Source organism: Magnolia sinica, chromosome 2, assembly GCF_029962835.1.
Source record: "Magnolia sinica isolate HGM2019 chromosome 2, MsV1, whole genome shotgun sequence".
NCBI lineage: Eukaryota > Viridiplantae > Streptophyta > Magnoliopsida > Magnoliales > Magnoliaceae > Magnolia > Magnolia sinica.
The window spans coordinates 27,473,935-27,484,312 of NC_080574.1; the positions used below are offsets into that span (position 1 = coordinate 27,473,935).

The 10,378-nt window shown below is 40.3% G+C and overlaps 1 protein-coding gene across 1 annotated transcript; it reads left to right on the forward strand.

The window, feature by feature from the left end:
* Positions 1 to 7,498: 7,498 nt before the first annotated feature.
* Positions 7,499 to 8,795, forward strand: LOC131236803 (NDR1/HIN1-like protein 6). The gene has a single exon (XM_058234255.1). It carries the CDS (start codon positions 7,656 to 7,658, stop codon positions 8,385 to 8,387), a length of 732 nt encoding a protein of 243 aa, XP_058090238.1. The 5' UTR covers positions 7,499 to 7,655; the 3' UTR covers positions 8,388 to 8,795.
* Positions 8,796 to 10,378: the final 1,583 nt, after the last annotated feature.

A 10,378-nucleotide genomic window follows, 5' to 3' on the forward strand; every position in this document is an offset into this window, starting at 1 on the left:
CGAAATATAGCTGGTTTTCAAAAAAAAATTTGCCGTAATAAATGAACATTTTTAAAAATATTGGAAATATATTCTTATAATTCTTTGCTTAGTTTTTATTATGGATCCTAAAATAAAATTACATGATTTTAAAAAGATTTCTTGAGGGATGTAGGAAAAATATGAATACTGATAATTTAATCTATATATCCATTATTAGGACAACATTAAACGAACTTTTTGAAGAATTTCAAAACTAGTTAGGTGCTAGGGTAGGAACAAGTTTTATCCTTACCATGTCATTAACGGATCTGATCCATCTTGGTTTATTTTTTATAGAAGAATTGACATACTATGTAGTAATTTATCCTTTGAATTAGCTATTTATCTTGAAAATGAACGGTTTGTTTTTCATACTCCGGACGAAGCGGCTCATTTCGATATTTTGGCCTAGTGGAAGGGACCTGAAGATAGCTTTCTTGTTCTTTCCCCCATGGCTAGAGATCTACTAATAGTTCTAGTTTCTACAATTGCATCCAAATCAGCGTTTAGTACATGTAATCACATGCTAGATGACTACATGAGTACATTATCAGCACAAATGTTAGAGTGTTGTGTGTGTTTAAGGAATTGGTGTAAAGTAGAAAGTAAAGAGTAAAGAGTAAAGTTTGATTGATGAAGATGTTCTCGGAGATAAAATCAATAAAGTAGAACTTTAGCAATTTATTTATTCAATATTATATGTAATATTTTTTTCGGAGTTGTAGTTTTTTTTTTATATATAACCAAAAAATATATATTATTATCAAGTAATTTTTCTTTTCTTCTTGGCAATCGTCAAAGGTGAGTGCATGGGTGCCAACCTCGTGGGGATGTACTCAACTAATGATAAATTTTGTAAAATTCATCTCATTATTTGATTCACATATTAAATAAAGTGTAATTTTCAGTATACCAGTGTCGTTACCTTCATTTTGAATGGACGGATAGGCACGGGCCGTTAGTTACCATCCAACATGCTAGTCATACCAGGCCTCACTTTTCAAAAAATGGCACAGCACGACACGTCATCCGACACAGCACGACATGTCATCCGGCACAGCACAAGGTACAGCCAGGCCTGAACTATTCAGGCCTGGCATGACACGTCAAGACAGACCCCTAACCACGAGTATGCATGATATGGAGGTGCTTTTTGAGAGATAAAATTACAAAATCAACCCTTATTTAATTATTATTTTTTAAAAAAAGTAGTTAAGCTCGATACTTGTGGGGGCTCACATAGCGTGTGTATAACATTCAACCTGTTAAACATATGCAGCACGCTATGATCATCACAGACAAAACATCAAGTTAATCACATCATCAGCTAGGCTCACTCGAATTGTGATATTTTGAATGATGTACATTACTTTTTATGATTAAACCCACCTTGCGATTGGATCTACCATCTCCTTAGTTCATCTAATAATAATGTTAGAGTGCATATGTTGGATGGGTTGGATGTGAGACACACCATGTTGGCTCCACAACTTTCAATTTTCCACTTTGGAGTTAAGAACCAAAGGAAGGAAGCAACGTAATTTATCCAAATTATCAGTCACCGTAGGCTGGTAAAATCCAACTTACTGACTATTTGATTTGTTGGCATTCCTGTTAAATTAAAAGAAATATATAACAATTACGAATGACTTTACCACATCAGCTCTATTTGACGGCCAATTTTCTATGTTTGGTTTACCTACCATAAAATCATAACAATAACATTTTTATATTACTTAAATGCTAAATCATTAGCAAAATGCATAATGTCATTGTTTGATTTAAGATTTCTAAAGTAATTACATGTAAAAGTGCAATAATTATAAATTCTCAAGAAATTTTGTGGTAAAAATAATTTTTCTTTTCCTTTTTATTTCCAAGAAAATTTGAGGACTAATTTAATTTCAGATAGCTGGGGCCATAGAGTCAGGACTCTCTCAGGTATTCTTCCTGCATCTGAAGGGTGACATGCAACTTGAGTAAGTCACAGCGATTCGAGGACTACGTGCCCAGTTCGAAATTCAATACACTTGTGAATCCGAAGGCAATGGAGAGTAGAGGGGATGTCACTGTCTGAGGTGCCAGTCAATGAAGGTTAAACAATAAAAGAAGATATCTTACTATAGACGCGCCATTACGACCGTTTGAATTTGAGAAGAGACTCGGCCCGAAATAAAGAAAATCAAACAGTGGGCCCCACATTGATACGTATTATAATATCTAAAGTGCTTGCGTTACTGGTGTAGGTATTCCCGGACGTCACTTTCTCGGGCGGGCGCGGATTGGGTACTGCCCCACCAAGGATCTACCTAGAGATCGACGGTCCTGGCAGGGATTTTGTGGGGGCCATAATGATATATGTGTTTTGTCCATGCCGTCCAAACATTTTTGAAAGATTATTTTAAAGCATGAGCCTAAACAGGAGGTAGATCAAAGGCTTGAGTGGACCACACACCTAGGAAGCGGTGGTAACAATGACACCCAAGGTTGAAACCTTCCCAAGACACTATTAGAAAAATACCCAAAAATAAAAATAAAATAAGATTTAATTATTTTGTTTCACTAAGAGTAAATGCCTTTATAATATTCTACTGTGGAGATATGTATTATAATTTGAAATTTAAAATTTTCAAAAACATTTTAGTGGTAAAACAAAAATTCTAAAAAAAAAAAAAATTAATATTACATTTTTTTTTAAACCGCAAATTCCAACAAACACACCATTATATTTATTTGTCCTCCAACCCGTTTAAAAGGTCAGACAGGCCCGCACGAAGGGAAATAGAAATACGGTTTTGAAAGGACTGATATGGGTGAGGTGCTGAGGCTGGGCATACGTTATTCCTCCCTAGCTTTTAATTGGACAACTAATTGTCAATTCAAACCGTTCATTCTTTAGTAAAACTAGAGACAAGCTATGGCGCAAAAAATCACGACAATGAAGTGATCCTCACATCCGATCAATAATAGGAAAATGGACAGTCAGGATTGAATAGATAATCAAAATGCACTCAGTTGCCATCTTTGGCCATCTATTTGATGGATCTCACTTTATACGGTTATGATTTAAAAGTAGTGCTTTTGTTGGATGATAAATCCAATCAACATGATTCTTGCTTAATGGCTTTCTCCCAATGATACTATTGATGTACTGTCCTGATTGATGATGGAGAGCGTCCACGTGTCATTTAAAAGTTTGAAGACGCTGTTAATGTCTCCATGAAGATTTTAAATGTGGACCACCTGATTTTCTACTAGCCCGAAATGGTGGACCTGGACAGACCCAATCACCAAACGGTTCTTAGAAGTTGAACCAGATCGGGTCCACTGAGAACCCCACGGGTCCGGGTACCCGTTGACAGCCCTACGCTCATGAGTCACGTGGAACGCGATGCACGGAGCCCAGGAAATTTAATACTAATATTTCGTGACAGATGCTTTAAAGGGCGCGGATTAGCTACTGATAGGTTGAGTAGGGAGACTAGCTACTGAAGTGACGTCAGCAAGTTCCGTAGGCCCCACCATGATGTATTATTTGTATCCACACCTTCCATCCATTTGTAGAGATCATTTTAGCTCAATATCCAAAGAACGAATTAAATCCAATGCTCCAGTGAACCCCAGCACATGGGACAGTGACGCCCACCGTTAAAAACTTCTAAAGGCCATAAATGTTTTAGATCACGCTCATGTTTGTGTTTTCCCTTCTTTCACGTCTTTTTAACTTTTGAGCAAGTTGGATTTCAAATAAACATTATGATGGGCCTTAGGATAGTTTCAACGGTAGGAATCACTATCCCCACTGTTTTATTTGGTGGGGTTCACTACAGATTTTTATTTGCCTCATCCTTTGGTTCATACCCGAAAATGATATCTAAAAATGAATCGACGGTGTAAATATAACACATACATCATAATAGGGCCCACAGAACTTGCTGACTTCACTTCAGTAGCCGACTCGCTACTCAACCTGTCGGTATCTAATCCGCGTCCTGCTTTAAAGCAAGGAAAAACTCAAGAGGCAATGTGCGGCACTTATTCCAACATTGCACACATGTGTGTAATCCAAGCCATTCATCAGGGGGGGCTGCTGGAAACGTAAGAGTACCCAAAAAATTACCATCTCCACTCATGTGGTGGCCCACAAGTGTATGAGCAAACAGGTCCACATTCAACGCTGCCGCTGTGTTGTATGCCTGACGAGTAGACAAGCAGGGTTTTTTTACCAGGGTATTCTAACGACGGTCCCTGCCTGATGAATGGCCTGGATCTTGCCAATGTAGTCCAAATTGGCACGTGCACCACAGATCGCTGGGTCAATCTTTCCTTGCCCGGGCAAGTTATTATTAATATGATAAATCCACGTTTCCCCACCAGATTTGTTCTAGATGCTTTACTCAATACATCCTAGCGTATTGGAAAAAGATAAAACGGGACTTTAGGCATTTGTACTTGGGTTCTTTTCATTGATATAAACCGTTTATATGATAGGGATTCACTTGGATGAGGAATGCTCTGAAAATCTCTCAATTTGAATATTTCAACCATTTGATTATACAAATATTATGGTGACCGTCCATTTTCAAAGCTAAAGAGTTTGAATAACTGAATTTGAGAGATTATCTTTGCTGGTTATCCACCGTACAAGGTGATAACAATACATAAACGGCTTGGATCATTGGAAGACGACTCAGATTTAAAGGAAAAGGTCCGGATGTATCATATTGCAACAGTTACGATGTATTCACGCAAATCTCTTTGTTAAACGGGAAAAGGTTGAGAGGATTAGGTGTGCTATCTCCATCCATCCCTTCATCCGAGCATCAGCATGGTTTCCCTACCATATTTTAGAGGTATATACAATGCTCGGGCTTGAACTTGTACAAAACTGTTCGGGTTTTCGGGTTGTACGAGTGGGCCATGGTTGAATGGAGAATATTGCTGGAGGATTCTTGGTGAATGGGCCATCAGCAGTGGGGCCCATAACTGGAGAGTTTTTGGTGAATGGACCATCTGTAGCCGGGCTCATGACATTAACTGTCTGGATCATTGAACGGTCAGTTCTACCCTGCCGGTCTCTAGCCACCGCCCACCGTGATGTATCTATTTATCCACACCGACCATCCCTTCTCTCATATTATTTTACGATAAGTTCACAAAAATGAGGCAGATCCAACGCTCAAGTGGACCATGCCACATATTACTTTTTCATTTAATCTAACTTACATTTAATGCAACCCAAGCTTATTATTTGGTGTAGATCGAGTTGGATCTTCCTCATTTTTGTGAAAATACCTTGACATGATCTGAGAGAAGTGATGGACGGCATGGATAAGAAGATAAATCACGGTGGGAAAGCCTACAAAACTGACCGTTCGTGGCTGGCTACGGGCGGGTGTAGGACGCAATCCGCGTTCAGAACTCACAAACTTTTTGCCCGAGCATCTTTACCGGACATTCATATTTTAAGGAGACTTTTTACGAGAAAGTTTCTTAGCGATTAGGATTTTACAAGACAGAGTCTTTTAACTTTTTTAATTTCTTAAAAGCTGCTTCTTAAATTGAAATGACCGAAATGCCTCATCCATGTTCATTCTAGAAAGTGGGGACGGAGCATTTTGGGCCCACCTGAGATTTGTGTGACATTCAACCATACAACAGTTCTGCCATCATGATCGTAGCACCATTCATTCATAAGGTGTCCAAATGCAAATCCCAACTCTTTACGGTGGTTTGCTTTTACGTGTGGCCCACCTGATGATTGGTCGGCCTGATTATTTATTCGTTTCATCATCATGGTTGATCGTAGCAGTTGAAACGGTAGATGTCACTTCATGAGTCTTCTCATCCTCTTAGAAGCTCATTTTGGGAATTTTAGAAAGTTGAGGACTGTTTGATAAAATCAAAATTCTTTGGAAATAGAAAGTCTCACGCGTTCGCTTTCTCATAACGTAAGTCCATATTACAGAGTCAAAAATAAAAGGTAACGTAAAAAACCAGAGATCAAGGTTAAAAATAGACAAACGTGGCCCACCCAGGTGTGCCCTTTTGAGGTTGCCACGTGGCTTTACGCGGAAAGTCAGACGCGCATATTTGACAATAGACACATGGAAGGTCGAGCTTGACTTTAGCAATTATATATTTTAATAAAAGCATGCCATGACCCGATCACATTCACATGGTAGGAAACCAGGAATCCTTCTTCGTTAAACCACATTTGGTTAGCTAAACCAAATTCATGTGTTTTATTAGTTATTCAGAACTGATCTGTGGGTTCGGTGTATGGAACCTTCCCACGCACCTAGTTGCATTTTGATTCATTGTCACATCTACACCACCTAATCTGTACCGTCCATAGGTTCAGTTTACTATTTCTCCACTAGATCTAAAATATCACAGCAATCCAATGGTTCTGATATCCATCTTTGATGGAACTATCTTTTTCGACCAATCTTGTCCATCCATTTCTTCATGTTGCTGATGTTTTCAGTTCGGATCATCTGATTAATATGAATTCTCGGAGGTAGCATAAGTAGAGTTGACTGGACTTGATGGACGGTCCAGATAAGTGATGTGGGTGCCAACGAGTCCAAATGCAATGACGGTGCAATGAAAGGTTTCTGTGTATTTAGCCTACTAGATCATTTCTGTTACACACTAGGGGGTTGAACAACCTTGTGTGCGTAGTTGACGAACATGTCTCAATGGCCCACATGTCTGTTTATCTAGACCATCAAGATCATTGTCCCACTGTTGATGGAGCGTTGCCCCGAAATTCTTCTTCTCAAACAGTCCGAATCATTTCATTTTCTTCCATTGAATTTTGATGTACGACTTTTTCCTTTTTAATCATTTAAATAATGGCTAGCAAATGGATGGTTAGGATTTCCCAATTAGTGGGACCTTTTTTATCTAATGCCCCATACACAATGTATCTTACCGTTTTGATGGTGTGGATGGGAGATGCTCACATCCAACCGGCTGTACTACTAATCTAACGTCCAATTAGTGGATAATTCCATCTTACCATATGCATGCAACATCCAACTCATCCAAAAGTTTCACTCACCATGAAGATCACCATATTCTAAAATTAATTCGATCCACTCATAAAATGGCCCACGCCCACTTTTTTATATAAGTAATCCGTTATTTCAATTTCGTGGCCCACTTAATGGTCCAATCATGCTGATTTTTTCATTATGTGGTCCCCATGCTGGATGAAGCCTATTAGACGGTTGGATGTCTTATACACATGAAAATTTGGAACTTACTGCTTGGACGGTAACTTATTGTCCAACTGGTGTGCATTGGAGTACATATATGCCACGTGTATGGTGGTCCAAATGGCCAGATTAGAGGTAGCCGTTTAGTAAAATAGTAGGTGAGGGAGGTGGGAACTCCCCCAAAATAAAAGCATCTACGAAGACGGAAACACCTAAAGTCAAAAAAGGATGCACAAGCCCAGTCACGCAAACATATATCTATATAACATTGCGAAAACACCATCTAACCTCTTCCATCTAAACTCTCGGTAGCTTAGAGAGACAGAAGATCAAGATATATTTTCAAACAGGTGGGCTACACAAACTAATCAGATTAGATTTTGGTTGGCATAGTTTCAGAATTCAACAATGGCTGAAAATCAGAGAATCCACCCAGTAGACGTTGAGACGCCACTAGCACCCCGTGACAATTTGAAATCAGAGAAAGGCGATCCAGTCAATCAATACCAGCCTATCCGCCGCACAATCCCCGTTAGGTACTCGAAGCCACCGAAGAAGCGTAGCTGTTGCTGCAGATGCTTCTGTTGGACAATCAGCTTCCTTCTCATCCTCCTCATCGCCATCGCCGTTTCTGCCGGCATCCTCTACCTCGTCTTCCGTCCAAAGCTACCGAAATACTCCATCGACCGTCTCATGATCTCCGACTTCACTGTCGACCCCAACATGAACTTACAAGCCGGCTTCGATGTGACGATCACGGCGAGGAACCCGAACAAGAAGATCGGTATCTACTACGAAGACGGTAGCGAGCTTAGTGCATGGTACAGCGATATTAATCTGTGTACTGGGTCGTTGCCGAAGTTCTACCAGGGTCATCGGAATACCACCGTTCTCAACGTTGCTTTGACAGGCCAGACCCAGCTCGGAAGCACGCTGATGACCGCGCTGACGGAGCAACAACAGACGGGCCGGATTCCGTTGGTTGTGAGGGCTAGAGTTCCGGTGAGAGTGAAGGTTGGGAGGTTGAAGCTTTGGAAGGTGAAGTTCTTGGTCAGATGCAATTTGGTGGTGGATAGCTTATCTGCTAATAATCAGATTAGTATCAAAACAAGCAGTTGTAAATTTAGGTTGAGGCGTTGATTTTATTTTTTATTTTTTTTATGTTTTTATTTTCTTTGCCATTTTTATTATTAGTTTGTAAGTTTTATTTATTTTATTATTATTAGGAGATTATATATGCTTTCGCTCCATTCATATATATATTTTTTATGTATACTTTGTTGGGATGGATTTATACTTTTGAAATAAATGATGGAGCATACATGGGCTTGGAAAATGATGTCTAGAAATTGGAGTGTAGAAATGTTCACAAACAGCCTGTCAAATGTGGCATTTGTGAGGAACATCTAACCCGTGCAACAGGTGTGGTGGACCGTTGAAAATCAGATCAATTCGGTTATTAGGTGGGCTGCATCTGTACTTTGTCTAACCAACAGTTGTCCATTGATTTTAATGGTATGGCTTATCAGATGAGTGGACCAATATTGTTTTCGTCCCAGGTTATCTTTATAGTGTGGTTCACTTTTTAGATGGATTGGATGTAGTGTGTAATGACGGATTGGTGGGAAAAAAAAGTGGTGCATGTGAAAACTTCTCGTGAAAATGATTGCATGAGAACATAAAGGATTCGATGTTAAAACTATAGTCTATATACTCCGACGCGGATTGGGTACGACTACCCCCGCCGGTCCTGAGCTCGGCACAGGCAGGGGCTCTGAGTGTACACCGTGATGTATGGACTTTATCCACACCGCCCATCATTTTTTCATATCATTTTAAGTTATAAGCCCATAAAGATGGTAGATTCAAGGCTCAAGTGGACCACACAGTGGGGATTAAACACTTACCGTTGAAAACTTCTTGGGGGCTACAGAAGTTTTGGATCAATCTGATATTTGTTTTTTCCCTTAAACACTTACCGTTGAAAAATAAACATTACCGTGGGCCCTAAGAAAGTTTCAATGGTGGCGTCACTATCACTACTTCTTCATGTGGTGTGGTCCACTTGAGTCTTATATTTGCCTCATTTTTGGGCTTATTCACTAAAATGATCGGAAAAAATAGATAAACGGTGTGGATAAAACCCATACATCACGGTGGCCGCTCAGATCCCGTACCTGAGCCGAGCTCGGGATGGGGTAGTACCCAATCCGCGTCCCTATACTCCAGTCCTCAAGAACTGACTTAGTTGTCTGACTCTGTACATGTGGCACGCATGTGAAAGATCGAGGCCATTCATCTTAACCACCAGTTAGGGAAAGGCCCATCCAACGATCCACATTAGTAAAGCCAAGTATATGAACGCCTGGATCTCGTCAATGTGTAGCATACGAGTAAAGATACGGTAGCAGTTGGACCCCTTCGCTTCATGTCTGTGGGGTGGACGGAAAGGTCGGGTCGGGCCTAGGGCCTGTAACGGGCCTGGCCCGTTGCCACTCCTACGGCTTAGTTTTTGTTTGAAACGTAAACACACACGGCAAAGTCCCAAACACAGATTGCTTACGAAATCGCCCATTAGGACGCAATTTTCTTTCTTAAAGTCACAGGAACAAGGAGCACGCAATGAGGCCGGTTCCTGTGCACGTGCTGGGCATGGGCCCACCTGGGTGGGCTATGGCATCTAAGCCGTGCATTAGGTGAGCACCATCATGAAAGTTGGATGCCCTTAAAAAGAGGTTGATTCAACCATCACGTGGGCCAACACATGAATTTGGAGGTTTTTCAGGTGGTTATCCATTGTCTTTTTTCTTTTATGGGCCCACGAATTTGGAGGTTTTTTAGGTGGTTGTACATTGTTTTTTTTATGGGACCCACCATGCTGCGTATATACCACTCAACCCGTGAAGTACCTGAGAGTCCATTGTTTTCTTGAATGGGGCCACCATGTTGCGTATATACCACCTAATCCATGTAGAATGGATGCCTCAAAAATCATGTGTACCTAATCATTAAGTGGACCGCACCATAGAAAATAATGAACAACCATCCAAAAACCTACATATTCACTAGGTGGCCTACATAATGGATGGATTGGCCTGATGTTTGGGGCGTCAGGACAGGTTGGATATCAT

What these genes read in the sequence shown, in the direction of transcription:
- LOC131236803 (XM_058234255.1), top strand. Translation starts at nt 7,656, where the DNA reads ATGGCTGAAAATCAGAGAATCCACCCAGTAGACGTTGAGACGCCACTA.